This window comes from Fusarium proliferatum, assembly GCF_900067095.1.
Source record: "Fusarium proliferatum ET1 genome assembly, contig: FPRO_scaffold009, whole genome shotgun sequence".
Classification (NCBI taxonomy): domain Eukaryota; kingdom Fungi; phylum Ascomycota; class Sordariomycetes; order Hypocreales; family Nectriaceae; genus Fusarium; species Fusarium proliferatum.
Window position 1 is genome coordinate 190,718 of NW_022194798.1, and position 27,941 is coordinate 218,658.

At 47.6% G+C, this 27,941-nt stretch overlaps 10 protein-coding genes across 10 annotated transcripts; 3 read left to right on the top strand and 7 right to left on the bottom strand.

Annotated features, from left to right (window-relative positions):
- Positions 1–103: 103 nt before the first annotated feature.
- FPRO_15751 (uncharacterized protein) lies at positions 104–3,701 on the bottom strand (the record flags this gene model as incomplete). The annotated part of the gene is made up of 4 exons (XM_031219895.1): positions 104–1,074; positions 1,132–1,414; positions 1,467–2,228; positions 2,289–3,701. 4 exons carry the CDS (start codon positions 3,699–3,701, stop codon positions 104–106), a joined length of 3,429 nt encoding a protein of 1,142 aa, XP_031085608.1.
- Positions 3,702–4,824: 1,123 nt separating this feature from the next.
- On the top strand, positions 4,825–7,394 carry FPRO_15750 (monooxygenase family protein; the record flags this gene model as incomplete). Its single annotated transcript, XM_031219896.1, has 8 exons — positions 4,825–4,886; positions 4,934–5,050; positions 5,105–5,544; positions 5,591–5,677; positions 5,732–6,235; positions 6,294–6,500; positions 6,563–6,711; positions 6,975–7,394. The coding sequence occupies 8 exons, from the start codon at positions 4,825–4,827 to the stop codon at positions 7,392–7,394; spliced, it is 1,986 nt and encodes a 661-aa protein (XP_031085609.1).
- A 710-nt stretch (positions 7,395–8,104) lies between these two features.
- FPRO_15749 (uncharacterized protein) lies at positions 8,105–10,865 on the bottom strand (the record flags this gene model as incomplete). The annotated part of the gene is made up of 3 exons (XM_031219897.1): positions 8,105–9,962; positions 10,029–10,295; positions 10,348–10,865. 3 exons carry the CDS (start codon positions 10,863–10,865, stop codon positions 8,105–8,107), a joined length of 2,643 nt encoding a protein of 880 aa, XP_031085610.1.
- Positions 10,866–12,078: 1,213 nt separating this feature from the next.
- FPRO_15748 (uncharacterized protein) lies at positions 12,079–12,356 on the top strand (the record flags this gene model as incomplete). Its single annotated transcript, XM_031219898.1, has 2 exons — positions 12,079–12,095; positions 12,170–12,356. 2 exons carry the CDS (start codon positions 12,079–12,081, stop codon positions 12,354–12,356), a joined length of 204 nt encoding a protein of 67 aa, XP_031085611.1.
- Positions 12,357–12,651: 295 nt separating this feature from the next.
- FPRO_15747 (uncharacterized protein) lies at positions 12,652–14,495 on the bottom strand (the record flags this gene model as incomplete). The annotated part of the gene is made up of 4 exons (XM_031219899.1): positions 12,652–12,831; positions 12,886–13,202; positions 13,252–14,271; positions 14,321–14,495. The coding sequence occupies 4 exons, from the start codon at positions 14,493–14,495 to the stop codon at positions 12,652–12,654; spliced, it is 1,692 nt and encodes a 563-aa protein (XP_031085612.1).
- A 676-nt stretch (positions 14,496–15,171) lies between these two features.
- Positions 15,172–17,588, top strand: FPRO_15746 (uncharacterized protein; the record flags this gene model as incomplete). Its single annotated transcript, XM_031219900.1, has 5 exons — positions 15,172–15,353; positions 15,409–16,401; positions 16,448–16,852; positions 16,911–17,368; positions 17,422–17,588. The coding sequence occupies 5 exons, from the start codon at positions 15,172–15,174 to the stop codon at positions 17,586–17,588; spliced, it is 2,205 nt and encodes a 734-aa protein (XP_031085613.1).
- A 55-nt stretch (positions 17,589–17,643) lies between these two features.
- FPRO_15745 (uncharacterized protein) lies at positions 17,644–18,055 on the bottom strand (the record flags this gene model as incomplete). Its single annotated transcript, XM_031219901.1, has 3 exons — positions 17,644–17,706; positions 17,767–17,856; positions 17,930–18,055. The coding sequence occupies 3 exons, from the start codon at positions 18,053–18,055 to the stop codon at positions 17,644–17,646; spliced, it is 279 nt and encodes a 92-aa protein (XP_031085614.1).
- Positions 18,056–19,492: 1,437 nt separating this feature from the next.
- FPRO_15744 (uncharacterized protein) lies at positions 19,493–20,578 on the bottom strand (the record flags this gene model as incomplete). Its single annotated transcript, XM_031219902.1, has 1 exon — positions 19,493–20,578. One exon carries the CDS (start codon positions 20,576–20,578, stop codon positions 19,493–19,495), a length of 1,086 nt encoding a protein of 361 aa, XP_031085615.1.
- Positions 20,579–22,700: 2,122 nt separating this feature from the next.
- On the bottom strand, positions 22,701–25,091 carry FPRO_15743 (uncharacterized protein; the record flags this gene model as incomplete). Its single annotated transcript, XM_031219905.1, has 5 exons — positions 22,701–23,336; positions 23,385–23,470; positions 23,528–23,612; positions 23,672–24,731; positions 24,793–25,091. The coding sequence occupies 5 exons, from the start codon at positions 25,089–25,091 to the stop codon at positions 22,701–22,703; spliced, it is 2,166 nt and encodes a 721-aa protein (XP_031085616.1).
- An 818-nt stretch (positions 25,092–25,909) lies between these two features.
- On the bottom strand, positions 25,910–27,475 carry FPRO_15742 (uncharacterized protein; the record flags this gene model as incomplete). Its single annotated transcript, XM_031219906.1, has 1 exon — positions 25,910–27,475. One exon carries the CDS (start codon positions 27,473–27,475, stop codon positions 25,910–25,912), a length of 1,566 nt encoding a protein of 521 aa, XP_031085617.1.
- Between the last annotated feature and the right edge of the window lie 466 nt (positions 27,476–27,941).

Here is a 27,941-nt window from a genome sequence, read left to right on the forward strand (position 1 = left end):
GTGTTGGCATAAACTCTAAGCGCCCTCTAAGCTCGCGCATGTATGCCTTTGGATGACTTGTATAAAACAATAGATAAAAAAGCATATCTTAAAACTAACATTCTTACTTACAATCAATGACCTTCAGGAACTCTCTTATTGGGCGATGCTGATTTGAAGTTGCGGTAAGCCATAAAACAGCCGACTGAAGATCTTGTGTAAAGGCCTTCGTTTCCTGACGCGAATAGTTTGCGACATCCCACCGCATAGATAGCATATAAGTTGTAGCGGCTGGTCCTCCTATAGATGCAACAACAACAAGCCCCGCCGCACATCTGATTCCAATCTTGCCTACCTGTATCTTCTCGTGCTCGCCGAGCAAGCCAGGAACCCACGTAAGGAATTGAGTACTCAAAGCGTCCAAGAAAATCTTACCACTACCATTGCCTTCAGCATCGAGTTCCTCGATTATGCGCCTCATTGGAGCATGCGCATTAGCTGTGAGACTGACTTGATCTTCTTGCAAGCGATTGAGGAATATCATGGCAGTCTCGTCGCGCGGCACCTCTATCAAGTTGCAGACATGTTGTAGAAGTGGCCCATTCACATCTGAAGACTCAAACGTATCTGGATTCAAAGCCTGGAGTGCGTCCGCTAGAAAAGGAAACTGGCCCCTACCAGCTTCAAAGTTGAAGTAGATGGAATGGCTAAGCCCTGTCCGCTGTACGTTGACCAGGGCCATGGCTGCTTTAAGCACGACAGCTGCAGAGATTTGAGGATTCTCTTCTCTCATCTGCACTAGCCCAGGTGCGTCGAAGCTGTGGTCTAAACCATCGGGACTCTCAGTGATGATTTGTCGAGGAACCCTTGCCGGGGGATACACGGCGGCTTTGTGGTTGTATAAGTCGGACAATCGCTGCACGTGGAATTTGACACTTTTTGTTGCAGCTGGCGAGTGTCTCAGAGAGTGATAAGAATCTGCCCAGGCCTTGAAGTCTTTGTGTGGAATGATTCTGGCACGGATATTCTTGAGCGATTGATCCAGATCCTCAAAAAAGAGTCGAAATGATGACGCATCTTGCACAACGTGATGCACTTGAAGATATGATTAGGTTGACAGAACCCTGAAAGCGGAAGAACAGCTCTGCTTACCATAAACTATCATTCCAGCTGAACCAGTCTCTTCAATGTGGGTGAGGAGGCAAGAAAACAAAGGCCCAGGCCTGGCTGACAGGTCGGGCTGGTGAAAGTCAACAGCCATTTGTTGAAATTGCTCTATAGTATCAACTGACCCCCCATCGATCAGATAAGAATCCCATAGATGGTCTTGGACTTTCAGTGTCACATAGTATGCCTTGTTCTTGCTGTCGACGACAACGAAAGAGGTTAGAATTGGGTGATAGGGTAGGGTTCTCTGTAGCGCCGAACGAAGATCCTGAAACAGTTAGCATCATTCGCTTCAAAGAATCGAGAGGTTTCTTACGAACCTGAACGCTTGATGAATCTGTCTGAACGGCAATGGAAAAGTTGCAAGTGTCCAGAAAACCCGTATCTTGCAGAACCTGTAGGGAATCATTCATGGGAATGACGTCTGATACCTGAGACCAACTGAAGCCTTTGTTCTCCAATACCTTGGAGATCTTCGAAACCATATTTTGAGCCTCATCAACATCTCCAACTAATAGCTCTAGTTCATCCAACTTTGGAGGCCCTCTGAAAACTAGCTCCTTTGGCGGATCGAACCTTTGATCAGGAGTCCGTTCTTGAAGTAACCCAATCTGAGACTCAATAGTTGGATGCTGGGACATTTCTTTTGCAGTCAAAACGAGGCCTGTGTTCTTTCGCAGGTAGGCTCTAACTCTCATTAAGGTGATACTGTCTGTAAATTGAGATACCTCTGCTCTTGTTTCGAGGGTATCAGCCGGGATATTGGTGGCTTTGGCGTAAGCAGCAAGGACCGGATTTCGAAGTTGAGATTCGGAGGTTTGTTCTGGCGCCTCTTCCTCGCGGCTAAGGAACTCACTAACTATGGACGAAAGCTGCGATTTCTGGATTTTGCCAGATGAGGTTATTGGAACCTTTTCGATTCCAAGATGGCTTAGCGTCAAGATGCGTTCTGGCACGAAGGCAGGGCCGAGGTGGCGGTGAATGAGGTCACGGATGCTTGATGAAATCTCAAGTCCTTTGTCTGGGAGTACAAGTACCGGAACTTCCCCTGCAATGTCATCAGCTACACCCACCACATAACCCTAGGAGACGAATTAGCCGCTGAACTCGGTGTAAATGTGGGCTCGGTTAATTCACCATACCTGAATATTACAATGCTGGCTTATGACACCTTCGATAACTGCTGGAGAAATGTTTTCGCCTCCCCGAATGATCATGTCCTTGTATCTCCCTGTGACGCTGAATCGCCCGTCTGCGTACATGACACCCTCATCACCTGTCACGAACCATGTTCTCCCTTGCTCATCCTTGTAGAATTTTTCGGAAGCCTCTTCTTTGTCAAGGTAAGACGTAATTGTGCCAGGCCCAGTCTCGTGGATTTCTCCAATTTGACCTACTGGCAGAGGCGTCTGGGTGTCGGGTGCGCAAATTCGAACACGGGCACCTGGTGATACAGAACCAGAAATAGATAGATTCCCAATGATCAGATCCTCTGGCTTGTTCCTAGGAGAAGCCCAGATAGGACTTCCTTCAGTCATGCCGAATCCTGTCGAAACCCCTTTACTCTTAAGCGTAGTGAAAGCTTGTCGGATATGCTCGGGTGTCACAGATGCCCCAGATAGGCAAGTGTCTTGCAAGTTTGAGCGGAAAATGGTGCTTCGTGATTCCAGAACCTCGACAAGGGCGGAAAGTACAGTAGGAACACATGCAAAGTGAGTGACGCTCTCTGTCTCCAGGGCTTTTGCCGTTTCTGATGCATCAAAGGTAGGGCTAGGGAATACGACAGCGCCCCCATGCATCATGAAATGAAGAGGAAAGAAACACCCCATGGCATGATTATTGGGTAGGACAGAACAAAACACATTAGTGTTAGAGACTCCTCCAAGGCCAAGGTTCTGACAGAAGGCGTTGAGTGTTGTGTCAGTATGTGGCACGCCCTTGGGCTTTGAGGTGGTGCCACTTGTAAAAAGAACAAGTACCGGGCTCTGAGGCATCTGTTTCTCTCTGGTCGTTTCTACCTTGACTTCGTGGTCTACTAAGGCTGAGAAGGAAGTCCAAGATCCATTTAATGGTGTACCTGTGACAAAGATGTTGATTTTGTGCTGGGACTTGAGTAGGTCACCTTTGTCGGCATCTTGCAGGACGACAATAGCGACTCCTGCCTTGCTGAGCATATGGTCTGCTTCATCAGGTTGGTCTAGCGTTCGTGGGTTGATGGGCACCAGAGTTAATCCAAGTTTATGAGCAGCCCAAGAGATAATAATGAACTCGACTCGGTTATCCAAGATTGTCGCCAGGGCCATTCCGGATCTCGCACCTAGACGCCAAAGCGAAGAGGCAAATCTATCAACCGCCACATGAAGCTCCGCATATGACCAGCGCAGGTAGTCATGCTTCGATGTATCATTGGAGACATTGTAGAGATCTGGCGGCTGATGAAGGCTAGCTACTGCAAGCCTATTAGGGTATTTGGAAGCAGAGTCCTGTAATCTTTGCCAGATGGCAGGTTCAGTGGGACAGGCGTCACCAGCAGCTTCACTCAGGTATTGTCTCATTATGGAATCGATAGTTTTTTGCTTTTGAATGGTGGTCTTAGGCGTGTGTTGGGTTTTTGAAACTACGTTAACTGGGATAGAGAAGTGACTCATTTATATCCGAATTTGCACGGCGACCAATATTCTTCTTATCCCTATACCCTCAAACCGATACAAAGGTGTATGGCCGAACTACCCTTCACAACAAGTAACCATGAATCGAGATTCTTGCTGCCGCCTCACCTATCAAACTTGGCTTTGATACACACCGTATTTTGCTGCATGAGGTCATTCATACTATCAATCGATGATGAGGAATATATCTTTACATCATACTGACATCAAAGTCGACTCAATTGCATGCATAGGGGGATGATCGCCTTCGCAGTTCCATGTTTACGCGATGACTGCCGCTCCTATGGGATCGCATGGGACTCTCAATGAAACCTTGCACGGCAGAGGTACAGCCAAGACATGAAAAACAGCCAATCCCGAGAGGAAAGTGACCGTCTGCAATTTGCTCAAGTCTGCAGTGGCCCATTGATGTTTTCAAGCCAACTGGTCAGCTGGTAATTACTTGGTGGGGATGTCTCAGCCCGAACTCTTGACTTGACGAATGGCATATGCATATAGAATGTTGATAAGCAGCCATACATATGCATCGTTACGCTTCCGCTTTTTGTAAACTTGGAAAATGTGAGACACGCAGGCGGTGACTGTAGCTTTCCCGAAACACAACCTGTGGTTATAAGCGAAGAAATTTTGAGATGAACAAAAAATTACGCAAGGAATACCGACTGCTGGCTTGCAATACCACTGATGCCCCTCCCTATCAGCACAATAAATACGTCAGCGTATTGTTTAAGCTGGTGGAATTTCTAATGATGTTGATCTCGATGCAGGGAGGACCTTGTAGACTCAGTACCAGTTCCGTTTTGCCACTAACCTCTATTATCATAGACTGAAGTTCTTGGTTTTTATATGACCAAAATGATGGTGATATAAAGTAGGAGGACATATGTTAGTCTACCAGTAGTTGTTAACTTCTCTCTGTAGCTTTCCAGTTACGTTTCTATATCTCTTACCTTTTTATCCAATCTATTTTTATTGCTCTACAAGCGAGATTACACGGTATAATCTCAACATGGATCCATCCCCGACAGCCTTTATCCCGAAGCCTCTTCGTATTATCGTTATAGGCGCTGGGTAAGACGACCACCATTATCACCTATTTCATTAGTTAAACTTTACAGAATATCGGGTATTCAGTGTTTAAAAGACGTAACTACACGGTTACAAAATGTCAGCATCACTGCTTACGATAAGAACAGCCAGGAAGGAGGAACCTGGGCCGAAAATAGATACCCTGGGTAGGGGCCCTATTTACTAGTATTTCGCCATGGGCAATTGCTGACATATACAAGATGCTCATGTGATATCCCATCCCACGCCTACCAATACAGCTGGAACCCCAATCCTCGGTGGAGCCGCTTGTATGCAGAGGCATCTGAAATTCTGGATTATCTGAAAGCGACGGTGACTAAATTCAATCTCCGACAATACATTCAATTCAATACAACATGCACCGGAGCAAGTTGGGATGAGAGACACTCTGAATGGCATGTTACCTTGCAAAAAAGTGGGGTTCCTGACAAAGAAATCAAGGTCAAATGCGATGTTTTCATTCTTGCCACAGGAAGGCTGAACAACTGGAAGCTACCAGACATAGAAGGCCTTAACAAGTTTCAAGGATCTGTAATACACACAGCTGACTGGCAAAGCGGCTTAGACTATCGTGGTAAGGATATAGCTGTGATAGGAAATGGAGCAAGCTCAACCCAGTGTTTAGCCAAGTTAAGCAAAGGTGAGACTATGACTATAGAGTTCAGGAGTTTTAATAACATACGCAGATGCGAAATCTATTGGCAATTTTATTCGTGGACCAACATATCTGGTCCCGCATGTCTTCTCTCACAATGGAGAACCGCAGGTCAACTGTTAGCACCATCTTCCCAAGTACATAGCCTCAGCTTCTTCTAACGTGCATACAGATTCCAAAGATACAATCGAGGAGTTTGAAAATAACCCTAGCTCATACCTCCAATTCCGCCAACAGCTGGAACAAAAGCTAGCCCATAGTTTTAAAGGTCTTTGGGCCGAGTCAAAAGCTGCGGAAGAATTTACACAAACTGCAAAGCAGCACATGATCAAAAAGATTGAGGATCCGCATGCTTTAGAGGCTCTCCTTCCAACTGACTACAAGGCTGGTTGTCGCCGTTTCACACCTGCCGACATGTACATGGAGGCTTTGAATCAGTCGAATGTTGAGCTCATTTCTACCCCTATCAAGCTAGTGGAAGGAGATGCTATCATCACGAGTGACGGCAAACGGCGTACATATGATATAATTGTCTGCGGTACAGGATTCGAGCCTTATACGCCAAGGTTTCCAATTAAAGGCCGGGGAGCAGCTGATTTGTCAGACCTATGGTCAATGGAGGGTGGTTATGAGAGCTACTTGGCAGCAACAGTCGCTGGCTTCCCTAACTTCTTCGGTACGTCAACTCACTCCGGGTATCGTTTTTCCAACGAAGCTAAGAATCTGGAATCAAGTTTTCAATCCGCCCATGTGTCCAGTGAACGGTTCAGCATACCCGGGAATCGAGCGAGCGAGCGACTACATGATCAGAGTAATAGACAGGCTTCAGACAGATTGCTTGAAATCGGTCTGTGTTAAACAGTCAGCCCAAGACGCTTTCAACCAGTGGGCTCAATCACGTATGCATGAGATGGTCTGGACGGGGCCATGTTCATCGTGGTGTAAGTCATCGCCTCGTTTACCAAGCATTGATATCAGCAGGGGCTAAAACACTATAACACAGATAAGCTCTCTAATGGAAAAGTCATAGTTCCTTGGCCAGGGACAATGCTGCACTACTACGCCGCTACAAAGATAGTAAGATGGGAGGACTATGATATGGAGTTTGAGGACAAGAAGCAAAAGTTTGCAAGTTTCGGAAATGGTATAACTGTAGAGGGTTTTAATCCTGAAAATATACCGTGGATATATACTACCTAGGTATTAACCCTAAAACATCTTTAACAGGTACAACTTTAAACTAAAATATCTCTTAATAAGTAATGAAGAAATTTAAATATAATCATATCTTAATCATAACTTTACTTTGTCTGCCTCGCAGAAGAATATATAGTTCTCATCTGCAGAACCTTTTATTGCGCTCTTCGTGTTCATGCTGGCTGATGGATATGGCATCAACCTAATTTGCGATGTAGCTATTTTCCATGCACGAGTTACTCTTATTTGGCAAGCCATCCTCAATACTCGCCTTGACCTATGATTACATCCTTATTACACTGGACGGAAAGTCCGTGCAAAGCGAAGAGGGTGAAGCTCTTGTCAAGATAATTCGCCCGGCAGCCCGTAAGAAAACTACCAAAGTCATCATCGGCATTGTCTTCTTGGATCCCAGAGATTGGTTTCTAGAGAAATTTGGTCTACCAGGTGATCAGGTTACCAGTGGCGGTCTAGGTTTACCAACACATTCTGGCAAGACCACGAACCTTCCAGTCTACCCGTCGACCTATGTTGATTTGGTAAGGAAGTCCAATGTGGCATACATGGATAACATCGGCAATGGTTTCATCCTGGATGATTACGTCCCTCAATTTCGAGCACCTTTCCAGAGCTTCTAGAATTGCGTTGTATGGTCGTCGGCACAGTCCGTTCTGACCATATTTCCCCTATTTGCCGTTTTTGTCGGGCTTGAACTCCTGGATTGGCCCAAGACCAAAGACATCGATACTAATTCGGAGGTGTGGAGGTTGACGACAGGCACAGTGAAGCAGATCCAGACGCTTGCTATTTGCAGAGAGGTAGGAACTCAGGCGGCATTCGCTGTGGCGGAGAGTAAATTTGTCCAGGTGTCTGTAAATCTCGATGAGAAGCTTCGCTGTCTATAATACCACGTTTTTAACCGATTATTATGTAGGACAGGTTATAGAGTAGGATCGTATGCACATTGGGCGCTGTATCTCACAAGTACTTACTGAAGGGAAGCCAATGCCTGCGTTCAAGGTCCTGCTACAGGGTCTCAACTAGCCTGATCAATTCCATCACAAAAAGAGTGGTGAAGGGCGAAGGCTTATTCTTAATATATATATATATATATATGTATGCAAGATAGTTATCTTGCTACGAAGCGCTTGTATTTTCAGAACAAGAATTTACTTTAAATTAAAGTCTACCTATAGTATAAAAACCAGCGTGAAAAATCTATTCTGTAATATAAACTAATATATAGATTTTGTATTATAAAATATAGTAATATCTATTAAAGCATATATTAAGTGCCTAATTTAATCTAAATCCTTAGCTTGTTTAGTTAACTTGTTTCCCTATGACTTTAAACCTCTTTGTCTTCTATCTGATATACATCCTCGAAAGATCTGAGGAGGTTAGGTGTCTCGATGTATGATGTCCTGCTAAAGATGTCCATGTTCATGAAGTGCTCTGTGCATACTTCCTCGGCGATTGGGCAGAGAAAGTCTTCGGCAATGTTGAACCACCCACAAGATGTATGCCTTTTAAACATTTGGTTTTGAACGAGAGGCATGGAAAGTTCTGTGTCGTCTTTATCGAGCCAACGCTTAATCGCCTCCATGGAGAAGCTCTTAGATATCCAAGAATCTCCATCTCTAACTCTGCGATACGTAAGGAGCTCTGTCTGAATCGAGGCCCAGAGAAGACCGATTCGGGGGCCGTTACAAGGTAGGTTAATCCAGTCATTATGATACGTGTCTCGGAACGACCACGAACACGAGTCAGGATTCGAGGACTCGCTGAAACTTGACGCCGGAGTACTGGGCCACTCGTCTCCCTGTGGACTCGACGATCTCTGAGACCGGCCGCTTCGCCCTTGCTCCTGATGCGACATGGCAACAGCTAACACATCAGTGAGACAATCCCATCCAACTCTGCAACTGCCACTCCAAGCTTCAATGACATCAGCAGGGACGGCCTGCATCAAATCTAGTGGTGAAAGTTGCATGTGACGGCACACCCCAGCATCTGAAGACCCCAATATTTCCTCGACGGAAATATTTGCTGTCATTGAAACGTCTGCTCCAAGACTAATTAGACATAACATCATCGCAAGTGCTCCAAATAGAGTTTCCCCGGGCATTCCTTGCTGGGCCAGGTGAAAGGACGTGACAACAAGCGTGTGCAGAGGCCTGAGCCTGAGCTCTAGGCCGCAAGCTGTGCATCGTCTCACGAATAATCCGCTCTGACTATTTATGTTTGGGGAAGCGGGGGAGGCAAAAATAGCAATAATGCTGTGACAAATTGCTTGTACGGCTGTGTGACAAAAGGGGTGCTTCCATCTCGTAGGGATCCGTGCATATCCTTGTTTGAAGAGCTCGCGGACGGTCGGGGTTTCAGCATCCCATCTGCCACAGATATCATTTTCTTCTCCAGGAAACCGATTTGGCGAATTGAACTCGTGGCTTACGTCACTAGGTTGAATATTGGTATGAGAGCGAAGTACATCCACTACTAGAGCATCAAGGATTGTGTGTCCATGGTCATCGATGTTGTGATAAAAGGTGAAGGCTGATGGAAGAAGCTCTTGAAGCTCAGTCAGTACTCTACAGCACTGGTTGCCGCCATTCAGGAATGCAGCCGCAAGGTGGAAGGGATATATGGCCTCGATTCCTTCCGGTATCTTTCCATTGTCTTCACTTAGCTGCGATAAAAGCTCCGTGTTTCCCGCCATTATGGCTAGCTTCCAGGCATCTAACTGGAGAGCAGCTGGATCCTCCTCTAAGGACCTCGTGATCATATCCTGGGCCAAAGGAAGGTCTGCTTTGGTCGTGGTGGTGAAATCATTCGAAACCATGGACTGGTGCAGTGAGTCCACAAATGAGCGTGCATCATGATCAGCTGGCGGTTGTGAATCCTCCAAAGCCGTGGCCTCCACGCGATCGACGGCTCCGTAATAAGACTCGAATGATATATGAATGGACCATTTACAAAGCTGTGTTGGTGGGCAAGTTATACTCGTCGTGTTCGAGACTTCGGGCGAAGAGGGCCCAGAAGAAAGGTTGAGAAATGCTGAGGGCGTCCAAGGACTGTTTGCATTCCGTGTTTGGGATGTAAGGCCAACCGTCTGTGTTGAATTTGGGTATGGTATTTCCTGGCTCCAGTTCTTTGCTAGTACGAAACTGTGTATATAGTAGTCATGGAAGTAATTGATCATTGTGCTAATATGAGTTAGTGATGGGCTTTCCGTTAACGCTCCAACCTAGAGTAAGGTCATAGCAACTTACCTGCGGTCTTCTCTGGGAAGGCTAACCAAAAGTTGCTCAAGGCGCCCCTGCAGAAAAAGGCTCGTGCAATGCTCCTTATGCTTCTCATATATAAGTTGCATCCTTGGTGATGGGCCAGATGCCGCGCGACCAGGCGTGAGAGGTCCAGGGCTTTGGATTTGCAGGGTATCTGGTGTTGGCCCAATAGGTCCGAAAGGTGAGCGAGCTTCGGGATCCTGGGGGAAGGAGGAAATCAAAGCAGCGTAGGGGAGGTTCCATGAGGAAAGTCTAGATAAATATCAGCAGAAATTTGATGATTTGCACTGGTGGAGGAGCATACAAGCCAGGTGCGATATCAAGGCAGGCCTTTCTGCTGATCAGATATCTTTTCAGCTTCTTATACTCAAAAGGAGTATTTTTGCCATCGTGTTGGGTTACGACATCAGACACACTCGCTCCAGGTTGTTTCCTCTTCACAAGAGCACTGGTGGTGGCGTCCTTGGCCTTTGTTGTCATGCGCTTGGTAACGCCCCAGTCTTTGAAACGTCGCCGATACTCAGTGTGGCTACCATCAAAGGCCGTTAGTTGGAATACTGGTGGCACCTCGACAGGGCGCAATAGAGGTAGATGGATAGACTGGGAAGTATGAAGGGTTACGTACGCCGCATGGAAGGAGTAATAGGTCCTCATGAATTCGACCACCTGGTCCAGAGTTGCTGTGCGCCCATCGCTTGCACGTTTGCGGGTGTAAAGGTGGACGATTACTCGCTTTAGATTGCTCCATCGTTCTTCGTAAGGGAGGGAAAGGAATTTATCATCATCTGATTGTGGAAGGAGTTCCATGAAGACGGGATCCATGGTGAATAAGATAGGTAGCAATCAGCGACAAGTGGGAATAGGATATGGCTGGCAATCGGCATAAGTATGAAAGTGGGGGCTAGAAGGTGAGAAGATGATGATGAGGAGTTAGCCATTGGAGAAAGTGGCGAAAGCACAGCCGTTTAAATGTCCAAATCTTGCTTCAGCCAAGTTGGGACGCCCTCGCTGCCTCGTTTCCCTTCAAACTACTGGCGAACCGCAAGTGCCACCACCATGGACGCCTCTGTCTTACACTAACGCACGGAGGCCTGTTGAGCAAAACGTCGTTGCCCAATCAGCGACCTCCAACAAAGCTGACATCCCTACTCCGTACTCCTGGGTGACACAAGAAAAATCCGAGACAGCACACGCTGACGCAAAGCAGCTTGCAAGAGAGCCTCAGTGGAGCCGTACAAAACGCTACGGACCAGTCACAGAGAGGAAGCTACCGTTGACGAATCAAGACCCTAGTCAATGTGACTCGCATTTGCGGTGAGGCTTTTGGGCTTCTCCCCAACGTGATTTTTGGTAGTCGGGGATCGACACAGCATACAAAATGCAGACGACCAATGAGCATCTCGCAGGGTACCGAACAAAACGCCAGCGACCAATCATGGATGGTCAACTCATGAAGAGGGACCATCTTGGATACAGCCTCTGTGACTTCTTTACCGATAAGATGGATGTGCCAAATTGAGTGTTTCACAGAGACCAATTAGCTCCACCCATGACTTTGAACAAAACTCCGCTGGCCAATTATCATACCTTGGTGAGGGACGCCAGGGCCGAGTGTGATCGTATTGCCTTGCTGGTTCAGCCTTTGGTCCATTTAGCAATGCCTGCTCCCTGCTAGCCTGCCGACTACGATCAGGAAATATGGTTGAAAGGTTCCTAGAAGACGTATAATCGTCTCTACATGTCTGAGTTGTTGGCTACATACTGATGAAACTGAAAACAGCAGCGAGGTGTTTTCATCTCATTGTGTAACTACGAAATCCATGGCCTTTACCTATCGTCCATAAATATCCAGTCTTCGTTCCCCATCTGCTTTCTCTTACCACTAAGTCCTTCCCAAGAATAAGATCCTACTACTTTTTGCCTCTCCTTTGGCCATCAAACCCCCATCATCTGCGACTTACAAACGTCTTCAACACTATCTTTGGCCTCGAACATCGTTTAAAAGTCATTGACCTTATTATATAAGAAAATACTCATGGCGATGCCTGAACCGTACGTCCATTACTCCATCCCCGCCTATCGTTGCAGTTATTCGGGCAAGCTAGCAGACTAACATCACTTGGCAGTACTAAGACCAAGACCTGGAGCATTGAGGCTCAAGGTGGCTCTCCTCGACCCGCACCGCCACCGATCCCTTCTCACACGGAAAGACCCGGTATTCAAGAAGGGGAGAAAAAAGAAACACAGGGTGAATTCCTGCTCGGCTTTGGTGCACAGTTCGAGTCTGGCAAGTCTAAGCCGGCCTCAGTTTGACCCGTCTTCCATCTGCCTATGGAAAGTCCAAGATGCTTTTGTTGTACATTTTCGTGGTCGGACGTAAGACTTACCAGTGTGGGGCGCTTCCTTGTAGTGGCTACCTTGCCTGAAACTCCAACCCTAGACTCTAAATATGGTTATAAAATTATTTGCTAGACATGGAATAATTATACACGCAGAAGAAAGGAGTGGACCTTTTAACATACAGTAGATATTAAAATAGTAGGCTAACTGAGCTTTAATTAGGCAGGTTTTAGTATCTAATACTTCTGCCTGTAAAGCTCTATGAAATTTACTGAGATTTAAGGTATATAGAATGGAGAGCTGTAGTAATATTTACATAAAGCTCTTTGAAATTCCATTGTGACTTCCACAGCAAGTATAAACAAGCAGAAGCAGCTGGCGCCCCTGCAAGAACCGAGAGACTCTTAAATAAGAGCCAAAACACAGATTTACAACCACGAGTATGGCCCTGAGTAGAATGTTAGCATTCATTAGACTACCAAGTCAACTACGCATGACTTACTGTGATCTTCCAGTCGCGCCAAACAGGAAACAGGCTTCTATACCACAGGTATCCCTGGGAATACGGATATACCATGGCATTCCATACTCGGCTGTTCTCAGAATGTGGTTGGATGTACCAGCTTTGGCACCCTGAGTTCCAAACAGTCTTGGACAAATCATCCTGTATGCGATTGACATAACGCTCTTCAGCGTCTCTGCCAAGTTCAACAACTCCATTGGGGCTGTCAAGGACAGGCTTCAGAATGCGCAGTGCGAAGTTGACACTGTTCTCGATGGCCATGATCGCCGAGGTGTGACCTGTTGTTGCATTGGGGCCTGGCCAACAGTTAGTGAGTTACATACAGCATACCATGCAAGTACATACCTAGAAGCATGAAGAAGTTTGGAAAACCACCCATAGCAGAGCAATTGTAAGCTTCGGCTCCACCAAATGACTCCCAATGCTGATTTAACGTTTCATCTCGCCCAACAACCTCGACTCCTTCGAGGAATGTATTGGTGGAGAAGCCATTGGCCAGTACGATAACATCGGCTTCAATAAAGCCACGGTCTGTCTCGACTCCAGTCTCAACAATTTTCAGAGCTCGCTCGTTCGTCAGAGTCAGATTTTTGGAGTGAAGACATGCCAAGTATCCAGAATCGTAGATCCGTCTCTTGCAGCCGATTTCGAAGTCCGGAATCAAGAGGTCATGATACTTGGCCGGAGCAGTGTCTCGCATGAACTTCTCCGCATAAGCGCGTCGTTTCTGACGGAACTTGGCAGCAGAGGTAGTCATTGGAACTGCCTTTAGCTCAATCTCGGCGAACAAGAATATGAGCAGTCGTTGTATCATCATAGTCCCTGGCAGATACTTAAAGATGGACTTCATGTAATCGGTATACACGCCGTCAATGGGGGGAAGCATCCAGTGCTTGGCACGGACTATCTGGGTCAGGTGTTTTGTCTTGTCGACGATCGAGGGGACGATTTGGGCAGCTGTACACCCATTTCCGATGACCACGACGTTCTTCCCACTGACGTCAACGTCGCTCCTCCACTGCGACGTGTGAAAGATGGATCCTTTGAAGTTTTCAGAGCCGGGAATGTCAATCTCTCGAGGTGTGACCAGTATACCAGAGCCCGCAAACAGGAACCTGCATTCGTGTTGGAAGACGACACCAGTCTTGCAATCACGAATATCTAGCACCCATCTCTTCTTTTCTTCAATCCATTGGCATTTTTGGACCTCGACACCAAATGTCATCTTTGAAGGTAGATCATACTTATCCGCGACGTGTTTCTGGTACTTCCAAAGCTCCTCTTGTGAGGGTAGAACCCGAGACCAATTGGGATTGGGCTCGAAAGAGTAGCTGTAAAGGACACTTGGTACATCGCAAGCAGCGCCTTTGAGTTTAAGTCAGCGTATAGTTTTGGGAGCGCCGTATCAACATACCGGGATATTTATTCGCATACCATGTTCCACCGAGGTCACTGCGCCGTTCGAAGAAACGAACGTCGGTGATTCCGTACCATCGCTTAAGCGTGGCTCCTAGGGCAATGCCTGAGAATCCAGCGCCAATGCAAGCAAATTGGCTGTAGCCAGATGGTGATTCTTTCGTTGACGTCATGTTGGAAGTGAGGCGGTTGGAAGGGAGTCTCACAATTAGGAAAGACCGGTATTTATCTCATGACGGTGGCCTATTATTATACCTGTCACATGTTTGTTGGTGCTTGCTTGCATTTCCCCATGGGGTAGGTCGTCGGGCCATATGATACCCCAGGCATGTTGTGTCTTGCGAGGGCCACGGCTGTGTGAGTCGGGTTGTCTCCGTGGAACAAAGATGGCCGCGATAGGTCGGGTGCATTCCTTGTGTTACAGCTGCACTTGTCATTCCAGTCAATTGACCCTACCATCAGGTAGCCAGAAAACTGCAGCACCAGGCTTAGGTGCCAGATTAAACTCATACAAGATACCGCTAAACTGGTGGCTTTTCTACCTAATTGTTTTTATCATTAAGGGCAGTGTCACGAGCATTTTTGACTCCACTGCCTCCAGCTGAGACGGAACCATCCCGACGCGTGTATAAATTAGACTTCACCGAGTCATAGACCCACAACCTCGGGATCTCCAAGTCGCTCGGACCCCGTGGAGTGCGGAACTAGTGAGTAGCCAGCTTCCGTTCTCCCCTCCACCCCAACTGAGCTGAGTTCCATCAACATTACCAGGAGGTCACCCGAACTGCGCATTATTGTACTCTTGACCCTTCCGCTATCTCCGATATCAGTGACTTGCATCCATACAGTATGTCAGAGCAGCAATCGCGTCAACGTCGCCGCAAAGTGACATTGGCATGTGACCCTTGTCGGGAACGCAAGTCTCGCTGCGACGGGATCAAGCCGATCTGCTCCACCTGTCGAAGGCGGGCACTGGGGATCGAACAGTGCGTCTACAGGGCTGGGAATGCCCGTACAGAATGCAGCGATGAGTGAGTAGGACAAACTCAGTAAGCGAACTCGGCGGCGACTGATAAGTGGTTCAAGTTACACAAGAGCTCTACACGATCGGATTCGCGACCTGGAACGTCAGCTACAACAAGCTTCAGCACTGAATGGTCCAATCCCGGACCCTCATCCAGATGGATCCAGTAATAGACGGACATGGCCAGAAAACATACCGGACCCGGAGAGCCAAGCTGAGCTGGATGCTCTCGTCATGGGCATATCTCATACCCAACTACTCACCCCATTATCTTCTACAACAACTGAAAGTATTGAGAATTCAAGCCATGCAAGACGCGTCACTGCCATGGGCACAACCACGTCCGAAGAGGACATTGGACATCACCGTGACACACGTGAAGGTTTCTACGGTTCTTCTTCAGCCGCCTCATTCTTAAAAGAGGCTTGCGGGACTGCGATACCTACCTCAAATCATCGCCCAAACCCTCAAACTTGTCCTTCACAGTCTACAAATCTCTTTGGCGACGTCGACAAGTTTGCTCTTCCCCCACGCCGCCTCGCAGATCACCTCGTGGAGAGATATTTTGAGCGCATATACTGGATCTATCCCGTATTTGACAAACAAGCTTTTGAGCATGGCTACAACTCGCTCTGGTTACCTAGCGGACAGACTGCATGTCCAGAAGAGTATCGGAACCTAGGATTGGGTGAAGACGCCACCACCGTTGCCTTTTTCTCTTCCTTGAACGCCATCTTCGCGTTGGGGTGCATTTTCTCAAACCTCTCTACGGCAGCCAAGACAAAGGCTTATGAAGTCTTCTTCAGCCGAGCCAGGGACAAAGTCAACCTTGAACTCCTAGACATAAATGATCTAAGCGTTGTGCAAACTCTTGTGCTGGTTGCTTTAGTCTTGCAAGGTACTTCATTTCCAGATCGCTGCTGGAACACTACCGGTTTAGCTTGTCGAGTGGCACAGGGTTTGGGCCTGCACAGCTTGCCACCGTATGATGAGCAAGAGTCGCTAATACAGCGCATCAGACGACGGACATGGCACGGCTGTATTGTGCTAGATACGTAAGGATACTTAAAACCCTTCCTTGATGCTCGCTAACGGATATAGGCTGGTGAGCATGACTTTCGGTCGGCCCACGATGATCACCAGTATCTCCACGCTTTCTTTGCCAGATAGGACCATTTTCAACCTTCCGAATACCGATGATAACAATGATATTAAACTACAGTTCCAAATAGAGACTGTCCGTCTAAGTATCATCCTAGATAGCATGTTATCAAAAGTATACAGGCCTTGGCAATGCAAGATGCCTCAGGACGATCATGGCGCTGGTTCTCAGGCAGATATCAGTAGTCAGAGTATGGACGTCTTTGCCGAGCTACAAGCAAAGCTTCGGGCTTTCGAGCTTGGCCTCCCAAGCTTTCTCTCATGGCATGAATCTAGGGCTAGAGACGCAATCCCGCCGCACGAGGCGACAATTCTCGCGATTCAGAGAAACGTGTTACAGTCACGGTAAGATCCTCAATATTACTGATGCTTTGCTTCAGGATTACTTACCAAACGGCATCAGGTTTACGTATCTACAGGTCATGCTGTACCGCCCAATCCTAAGTCAGCTCCTAGCTCTGAACACTTCTCAGGATGCCAGTGATGACTTACACTCATCCTTCAAACACGATGGTGCTAGAGCATGTGTACGCTCTTCAATACAGCTCATCAATTTGGTTCACGAAACTTTTCGCACAGAGACTGCCGAAGCATGGTGGTGGAACAGCCTATGTAGGTATTTTATTGAGACATACAGGTATAGACTAATCAAGGCCGCAGATGCTTGCACGGCCAGCCTGGTTCTTATGACATGTCGTCTCTGTCCCTCCTTATGGGCTACACTGGATCAGGCGACCGTGATTGATGCGTCGAACAAATGCCACTCTGTCTTGGAGGTCATTTCGTCGTTCAGCTTGTCCATTCGCAAGTCCTTTAACCTACTTACCAAGATGCACCAAACAATCACAGGAAGGCAACAAGGTCAGCAATAAGCAATTCAGTCCAGTATACATATTCTGACTAACACTTCAAAGCGGAGGACCAATCGACCGCATACTCTCAAGAAAATCAAAGGCATGGGTTGCTGGATACACTCTTGGAAGGTGATTTATCTCTGCAAAACGCTTTGACAACATGTTTCCCGCTCGATCCCGACGCGATAGTCTTTCCATACTGGGAAGCAGCAAACCTAGGAGGATAGCTCAAGAGGCTCCGATGTTTCTTCCCTGTCCTGTACCAATATACGCGCAAATCGTCTATTTGCAGATGATCTTACCACCAACGCCTTTGTCGCTCTGCCACACGCAAGGAGCTCCATCCTTAGTGCACTAAAGGGGAGATTGTCAGTCTAGCATGGCTGGGAATCAGCGAAACTGTACCTTCTGGTTGGCGAAGGTGCCGCACTTCTTGAACGCAGTCCTGCCGTTCGGGCCTTTGTATCTGCATGTGTTGCTGGACTTGGTGCATGTCTAAAAGATGGGTTCATTGTGGTTAGTGGAGAACTGTTCCCAGGTACCAGGGGATGTGCTGTTGTTGACTCACCCCCTTATAATCGAGGCGTTTCTCCAAGTTGCCTCTCGCATCAAGGGCCATGACTGGAGAGTCAATGGGAGTAGCTGCTACACCCATGGCAGCAACGAGAAAAAGAGTTATGGCGGACAACTGCATATTGTAGTTGGTGATGGCTATCTTGGGGGGGCTTGTCTTGGACTAGGAAGTTTGTATCTGAGTATTCGGGTAGAAGTGCTGTGGGTGCTTGATTCTCGAGTCATGATAGTAGCTCAAACACACCCTTATGTACTTCTTGCCTGGCAATGAAAATTTATAAATGCTGATATTGTCTTGTTACGTTATCTCACTGAATGTGATGGATGTTACATATGTTACTTCGTGTATGCAATGCACGAACTGCTACAACCAACAAACAGCTCAATTTATTTGGATACAAGTGGTCCTGGAACCAACATGCAGCTCACTTGATTCAGAATGAATCAAACGGATATCCCTTAGTCCTGCCGTGTATTTGGCATAATATCCTATCGGCTCAACATGTTGAAGGAACTCGTTCTGAGTGAGCTGCTGAGATGAATCATCAACAACCGGGTAAGTGAAATTAATCTGATTGATAGCAAGCATATCATCCTAATCTTAATATCAAAGCCTGAAATGATTCCTAGTCCACTTGAAAGTATTAAAACTAGATTTTGGGGATATAAACAGCCTAAATGACTACCTACTTTCACGATAGGTGATGCAAAACCGCACCAACCTTGGCATACAACCTGCCTCGCTGAACGCCAAGCGCTTCGGCAGTCGCGGCCACTTGAATATATTTGCCGACAGAATGCCAAGAGTGCCTGTCCAGCCCCGAAGATATCCCTCAAGACATGCAGCCCAACCACTTTGATTCACTAAAAGCTGATGAAAATCTTTCCTTAGAGGAAAAACATGTGATGGAGATACGCATACATACTTTCTCTGGAGGACATCCATGGTGCGTTGACTTGGAACCGGTATGGGGACTTCGGGGCAGGCCTCAACAGGGATATCCAGAAACAAGTCAGAGCGTTCTCTACGGCAGAGGGTCCGATTGGTTGGTCCGTATACACGAATACATTCTCTGACAAAGAGAATAACACTACTCCGTAGGCGCCTGTTGTTTGACGACCCACGTCAGCCCAGTTTAAAAGATAGGGTTTAATCTACCTGTATCCTCGTGGATGAAGCTTTGTGCTGTGCCGTATCGTGTCATTCGATTAATCCCTCATCAGAGCAGATGCGGGCCGTGATCTACATAATGTAATACGTGGCCCAGTTCGGCGTTTCCTGTATTTGGGAACGGAAGCGGGCCCTATACATTGAAGTCAGAGGGCCGAAGCTTCTGCTGTGTATAATCGTGTTGGCAGCTGAGAACATGCTGCCCAGGCTTTTCGCGCATGTGAACAAGAGCTCTTGGGTACTTATATCACGTGTAATCCAGACCTTCTGTTGCTGTGTTAAACTCCAATATAATCTCTAGAAACTTTCACATGATACAAGTTCTTCCAGAGAAGGTATATACAGTAAGAGGAGTGTCTGTTCTCAAGAGTTAGAGTCTAGAAAATACTAGTCCGTATCCTCATCGTCATCCATCCGGCCCATAGCCAGCTCTTCCAAGCTCTGAGCTGGATCCTTCAAGCAAGATAGATATTTATCCTCATGCACGTCCTTGCCAGCACTTTTATAAGCTCTCAGAATCTCAGAGTTACGCTCTACCACGGCCCCGAGCATTGATTCAAGGGCATCAGTAGCATACTCCTCTAGGCGTCCCTCTTTAGCCTCCTTTGCCTCATCCCTGATCTCGTACAGACGCTTGAGCCAGTACATCCATCGCCAAGGTGTGAATCCATACGGACATCGTTTCCCAAGCTCTGACTCGACGAACATGGAGCCACCCTCACCAATCGCGCTGGGACAACCATTCCATGACACATCTGACAGCTGAATCAGATTGTAGCCGGCCTCCTTGATCCAAACTGAGACAGATGGCAGCAGGTGGATAAGGTCTAGCTCCCTTATGTCTCGGCTTCTGTCCTCTTGGTCAGATCCTTCACCCGTGTTGAGCTCTCGAGGTTGTTCGAGTGTAGAACGGAAGAGAACAAGGGCAATCTGGCACATCCTGTCCTTGCTGACGCGTGTTGCTGCCAGCTTGGCCAGGAAAGACGCAAAGTTGATGCGATGCGCGCTCGAAAGCTTTGCGCCGTTATCAATCCAGAACTTGGTCATGTCAGTGACCAAGAAGGGCAGATCATTCCACAGCGTGCCTTCAACTGTTCGTGCAATGTCGACCCCAAAGAGACCCGGCACGGGCCTGGTTAAAGTCCCGCGTCCCTGGATCTTGAGTATGTCTAGAACAACTCGGTCATGTTCGGGCGTTTCATGGGATGTATGGCGGGCCACCTGATAGTACATGTGCCAAAGATCATGAAGATAGCCCTCAAGAGAATCGACGCCATCGCCAACATTGCAGAAGCGATCGCTGATGACCCATGTTCGATTATGGAATGCCGCTCCTCGAAGTTCTTCAAGATCCTCCGCTCGAGCAATGCTTTGGCGCACACTCTCCTCATTTTGAGCCATGGTTTCCGACAGAGCGTGTTCGGAAATACCTTTCGGAGTAGGACCCAGTAGAGCTTCGTGGAGATCTTTCATTCTGTAGGGAATTCTCAAGTCAATTGGCGAGTGCAATGAAAGGGTCTTGTAAAAGATAACAAGTTGGGAAAGAAATGATGCTGTGAACTTGAGAAAGGCGACCTGTTTAAAGGGCAGCGAATCGAACTCCGTAGACCGATGAGCTTTGACCTGAGAAGCCGTGGGTTCGGCGGCCAGATTCTCCCAACCAACAGCAGCAACATGAGGACCTTTTGACATGTACCCTTGCATCGGCCGGCCTGTCGGGGTTTAGAATTGCGGCTCCCCACTGTTACCGTCCGGCATTACATGCTGTCACGCCTGACAGGCACCAATAACAACTGGCACACAGCCTCATTACCCCGCACTGGGCGACAGCTCGACAAATCGATTCAGGGATAGCTGCAAGGTTCAGTGGCCGTTGCAGCGTTGCAGTCTATAATCTTCTTGCCAGCATGGGCTGAGAATATGCAGTCAGATGCCATAATGATAGTCCACATGTAGCTGTGCAACCAACAGTCACATTTTTAATGGGGCGCAACGTAACTATTTCACTCATACAAGAAGAGAGGAGGGATAAGACAGATATCGCTGTGCCGCGATCCTGCCAGGAATGTTTCAAGGTTAGAGGGTTATACTTTGCCCCGCTGAAAGGCTTAACATAAATACCAACAGCAGTAAAATAGTGGGTAGGAAAGTCAGAAATTCATAAACCTTACAGTTTTGAAGGTCTTGTATGTAGTTATAAAGGCTATCCTATACCCTAGTATATCAGTAACATCCTAGCTACTAGCTCTTCAATTTCCCTGTAACAGTCCAACTCTTTCTGGTAGGTCACTATAACCAGACAAGGGCCTGTTGAGTTAGTATAGGGACCAATCTTTTCATTAAACACCATGCCAGAATATAATTCTTACTCACCTCCAATGTGGGGATGCACAGAGAGTTACTTAATAGCACTTATGTCGGCCATTATAGGCACCAACGGGAATGCACTCATGCTTTCCAGAATATGGCCAGCCTTTGTCGTTCTTTGGGTAGTAGTCCGGGCAGACACAGTTGACATGGCCAAACTTGTTTTCGCACTTGATAGCACAGCGTTGTTGCTGGCCAACTGGGTTGCCATCGACGAAGTAGCATTGTCCAAACAGCTCTCTAGCACATGTGAAGGCTTCAGCGGCCGTCACAATGGCACCGACAATGAAGAGCTTTGAGATGTGCATGCTGTGTAGATAGATAGCTGAAGGGTAGATAGAAAATAAATGCTTACTTAAAGATAAGCAAGAGAATAGTGTATTGAAGTTAAGTGTGTTTGCTAGACTTGAGTTGGTTGAAAGGGGGCCTTTTATAACTCTCGTCCCATTAGGACGGCTCAACCATCAGAAGAGTATACGTATTATATATTACGGCCCCCAAATCTGTTCCGTGCCAAGTACCCCTTAGCGTAAGACAAAAGCTGAAAAGGATCTATCTTAAGACACATTACGCAAGCCAAGCCTACAGAACGTACTTAAGATTCTCTTAACTATCTTTCTTAACAAGCTCACCATATAACTTGTTATTATATAGACTCAAGTAGACATTGCATTTTATATTTCCAATTAGCCAGTACTAGTTAAGAATAGTTAAGACTCCTTATTAGCTAAGTTAGGAGTCTTCTACAAACTATAATCTTACTACTGTATGTACTTACCCTAATGATCTAATATATTATACGAGGCGGATAGTGCAGCTCATACTGCCATGGAGGGATCGGCAGGTGCCAAGCCCGGGATATCAGCACTTGTGCAGATCCTCCATCTAAGAGATCGGCAGGGAGACTAGATAAATTCAATCTGCCGTCTTCGGACAAATACACGGCTCTTGATGGGTTTGGCTTGCATAAAAATTCGCTGGCTATCCACCGATTTGGGGTCCGTGTTTCATTTCACCTCCTAGTCTGCCTTGTCTGCCTCCTATCTGCCGATCAATTTGAAGATCCCATGTACGAGGAGCGGGTGATTATACTCGTTAGGTAACAGTCATGCAGGAGCCAGATAGAATGACGACAACGGAAAACAATACCCAGAGCAAACGATGCACAAAGGGGGCTAACGCCATGTACTATTACACAGCGAGTATCTCACAAAAGTACATTCGTAAACTACAACCTAGGGCGCTCCTGGGTATCCCGAGCCAACTCCTCAGCCATTGCCAAGGCAATGTGTTCGGAGATCGCCATGGTTGTGATCATAGGATTGACACCGCTCGCGCTTGGAAAGACACTCGCATCCGCAACAACCAGGTTCTCACAGCCCCAGACCTTTCCAAACTCGTCCACAACACCGTCAGATTCCTTGGTGCTCATTCGGCACGTGCCCATCTGGTGAGCGGATCCATAAGGCGTATCTGGTGTCTTGTTCCCATGAGCTTCCATCTTCTTCAGCCATTGTGAAAATTTCGCATCTGTGACTCCTGAAGAGCTATCGGCACCATTTTTCAGACTCTCTGGCTCACGCATAAATGGCTCAAGACCAGGAAGGATGGGATGGATCTCCAAGGCACCTTGTACATAGAGAATCTTTGCCAAGCCAAGCATGCCCTTCATGTTGTTGCTGGCATCGAACTTGGAGGGAGTGTAGACCAGTCGAGGTGTGCCATTTATAGGATCTGCCGTGACGTGGCCGCTGTCACGATCTCGAGTGATAGCGATGTATGCTTCCATGTGCCTGTACTTCGATATTGTGGCTTTGTAGTCAGCTCCTGATGTCCAATTGCACCATGTAAGACACATAGAAGGCTATCAATGTCAGTTTTACTTCGAATATTGGTTATTGGACAGGCTTACCAGCATTGCAGGGCGCTCGAGTCTCACGCCATGGCCATGTCCGTCGACATTATCGAAGCTGGAAACCACGGAGGTGAGAATTCCGCCTATAATATGTCAGTACGGGACGCTATAGTATGACAGTCTTGAAAACGGCGATATACCTTCCCATGGTCGTGTCTCCTGTTCGAAGATTGCTGACACGAATGACGTTGGGTGTAGATGGAGATTGCGTCCAATATGCTTGTTCTATACTGATGTATTAGCAAACTCTATGCCGTGTTCATGGTACTGAATTCAGGTCGTACCTTGAGTCCACTATTCTTCAAGATGATAGGACTGCACAGACTCCCAGCTGAAATCACGACTCTCTTGGCGTTGATCGTTACCGTTCTAGCTGACGTATCCGAGACGTCTCTTGGTCTCCAGGTTCCAGTCACACCAAAGGCGACATTCTTACCACCACGCTTCTTAAAAAGGACCCTGTTGACGCAAAAGCCAGATATGAATTTGGCCCCGCACCTGGCGGCATCTGGTAGCCAACCATTGACAGGCCCATTCTTCTGGCCCTTCCAACAACCCATGGAACAATATCCATCCAGATGCTCGCTATGGCCTGTGTTCTGGGGCACCTGCTTAGCACTGTACCCGAGTCTACGGCCACCCTCCAGCAAAACGTTATTTCCGTGGTTATGATTGATCGGCTCATTGCTAACGCCCATACGCTCACAGACCGAGTCGAGATGTTCTTGGAACTTGGCTGATTTGAAGAAGCTGAGACCTCTTTGGTCTGCCCACTCATCACGGACTGTGTTCTGAGGCTGTAAGCACGCGCTCCAGTTGACCGTTCCGCCTCCGCCAAAGCATGACCCTGCAAGTGTAGAGATAGACCCGTCTTCAGAGGATACTAGACCTCCCCCCTCGAAAAGGTGGAAGTATCCTGCGCTTTGGTCGAGGGGCAGCGATGAGGTTTCAAAATGTTGTCCTTTATCCACCACCAAAACGCGGTGGCCTGCCATGGCCATAGTCCTTGCGACGACTCCTGCACCACAGCCAGACCCCACAATTACAACATCAGTTTCTAGTTTGGCATGGGTTTCTGCGTCGTTGAACTGCATGAACTCAAAGGGGTATGATTCGACAGGGTGCCATCCAGTAGGAGTGGATGGGAAGCCAACGACTTCATTGAAAAGCGTACTTGATCGGAGATAAACATGCTTTCCGATGATTGAGAGTTGTTTGAAGAGGACGCGAAAGGTAGCTAGAGAGCTTGTTTGCCAAGAGTTGAGTACTAATGTTCGGTCTTGGGGAGACAGGTCACAGAATAATGTGAAGTAACCAGTAAGGGGGAGGACAGCAGCTCGATTCCTGTCATATCACGATATTAGCAAACCATGCTGCTGAAAACTCAGAAGTAGAGAGTGCTTACCCGAGAAGTGAGCATACTGTGCCAATCGCAGACAGTTTATCAGCATGCAGATTGGCCAACAGTCTCTTCAAGATTTCCTGGAACAGTGGCATATTGGAAGGCTTTTCATCAAGAAAAGCCTTGAGTGTAGAGTCGTCGCAGTTGCTAAGCAGAGCACTCTTCTGGCCAGCAGGGATCGCGCTCTCGGGGCAAGGAGCAATGATAGTGTCCATAATAGCCATCATAACCTGCCATTGTGCGTCTGTGAGAGGCCCTGAACTGGGCCCTGTAGGAAGTCCAACTGCCGTACGTTCAGCCATCGTGAGGATCTTGGTGTTGCCGTTGCTCCACAAAGGGTGAATTGCGAGGGTCTGGCACTTACAAGTCCCAGGACAAGGCGGCAGACCTCTTTAAGCTCCTCGGGACATCACATGCCAGTCTGGGGTAGAGACTAACCCCAGGTTTACCCCTCATTATTCGTGTTTATTGGACGCTAGCCTACGTCGTTAGCTCATTGTTGGAACCGTTCCGACGATAATCTGCAAGAGCCGGAACGGACCCGTGCCCGCGTTGTTGAGAGTAAACCATCCACAAAAAACTACTATTAGTGAATTCCCTTCTGGAACTCAAGCACTTAGATTACCTTACCTTATTTGCGTTAACTTGAGCCGTATTAATGTTTTCTTCAGATCGAGGCTATTTCCAGAGTCAGAATCATGATGTATCCAGCTCATGTGAGAGGCGGTCCCATTTGCAGATCGCAGATTTTCGCAAGCTAGTCCCAAAGCATCGATAGATGTACCGGATGTCAGCCATCAAGCTACAAGCCAATGATTGGAGGCCAGTGCGGAGCGCTTCCGTTACTACCAACGGCACGATTCCGCGACCCGGCTTACTATTAGTGGAGGACGCACTCAAACTGCGGTTAGTGTCTGAGTATCTTTAAACCAAAGCCCATGCTATCCGGGGGCCCAGTATCCCGTGGGGATTTCTTTGGTATGAGCCACTGCAGTGGTATAAATACCAGACCAGTGCTTGCAAAAATTTAGTTACTTGAGTTAATATATAGTATAAATAACATATAAATGTCTTTCATAAAGGAATAACATATTTAAACCAGGATTTTAAAGGTATTTAGCTAATGCTCTTCATAATGAACGCAATGGCACTCAATGCAATCACACTTGGGTCCACATTCACATCCTCTTGGCCCAGGTTGCGGGTCTAGATCCCTAGGGATAAAAAGCAGGTTACACGCGTCCTGGCGCGAACGGAAACCGTTTGCTTCGAATGGCGCCATTGACGAAGGCGTAGTCTCGGGTGCGACTGACAGACGGAACTCGCGGATGACAGCTGCCAAGATCATACGCATCTGGTAAGATGCCATGTTCCCGCCTGGACAGCGACGAGCACCCAAGCCGAACGGCGCAAGGTAACGTCGACGCTCAGTGACTACCGTTGTATCAGTGTCTAGCCAGCGCAACGGGTCGAACTCATCGTAGTTGGGGAATAGGTCTGGCCTCTGTCGGCTGAGTGAGAGTGATTGTGTGGTCACGACGGTTCCGGCTGGTAGGTAATATCCTAAAATGTTTAACCCTCCTGGTGGTACGACCCGACTGCCGGTCAGAGCAACTGGTGGGCGGAAGCGAAGGCCCTCTGTGATGCATGCATTGAGTAGTTTCAGATTCTCGAGGCCATTGAACCCTTCTACCGACTGTAGCTCCGTATATAGAGCTTCTACTAAGCTAGGTGTGCTGGCAAGATAGTAAAAGATGAAAGCGAGAGCTGAGGAGGTCGTCTCGGTCGCAGCGAGAATCTGACCGGCCATCTCAGCACTCATTTCTGTCTTGCTGTCTCTGGAAAGCTGGTCCGCCATGCTTTCCACAAGCATTTCATATACAGTAGACACTTCATCGCTACCTGACCAGCTCTCCGCTTCTTCGACTGTCTTCTCACCCAGCTCGAATAAGCGGTCACTGGATCGAATTCGAAAGGCAGCATGTCTAAAAGGACTCGCCTTGAGCCACGTAAAGAGCCATTCTGGAAGGCAGAGGCGCCACACGACGAGGAAATTGTACTCGCCCACGACATGGGGGAAATCTCCTGGCTCCAGGTTCGAGTGCGGGCCCGCCATGACAAGCTGAGAATTCAAGAGGGTGGCGATGCGTAAGTGATGGACGATGTCTTCCGAGCTTTTGCCACGCGATGCACTCAGATCGTTAACCATCTGCGTAATATTCTTCTCAAACATTGGCTGCCAATAGCGCATCGCCTTTGTAGTTGTCGCAATCATGACCGGGCGACGACGTGGACGGGCGACAGGATTCCCTGGATAAGTGACAGTCCACTCATGGCCACCGATACGCAGAGCTCGGTCAGATTTCGGTGCAGTATCGAGGTCTAGTCTTGAGAACAGTGCCTGCACAGACTCCACGTCGTTGATGAGCACCATATTTGGTGCTATACGAACTATCGGCCCATTATTTGATAGTAGATGGTCAGCCTTAAAGGAAAGGCGGCCGTGCCATCTTTGCCAACGTATCCAGACGGAAGACATGGTGGGAAACCGGGGACCAGGAATCATCGAAAGAGGGTGAAGCTTGGCTCGGTATATGGCTTGGCAGAGTTTGAACAGCGTGCACAGCATCAACAGGGCAAGACCTGTTGTAGCCGGCGAGGCGTTTGAGAGCGCAGTCTCCAGCATGTTGGGTGGAAATAGCGATGACTGATAAAAAGATAAAGGAAAAGGTTGGCTCAGTGCCTATGTTAGGTTACAAAAGCCAACTTGTCTTCACTAGCAACCTACTTATTTATACCAAAACACGAAGAGGTCGTGTTGTTGTTAAAGGGGGCCGCCTGCTGCTCCCTGCCCTCACCAGTAGTTTGCGTCTCCTACACACTGCTCCACTTATGCCTAACGGACTAGAAGGATAGCCCAAAACCACAACAGCTTTACCACAGCCCCTCCAGCAGTGAACTGCCGACTGCTAGACTGCCCTGGCAGATGTTAGAGCCCGCCTAATGATGGTGTTACAAGGTGCATGACTAGGTAATGTTGATCTTTGCCAAGGGGCGTTAAATGAGCCCCTATTCTCCTAGCATTATGCCAAAAAGGGCATATACAGAGTATTTGGTCGCCTGCACAATATATACAATATATGGTTGTATAG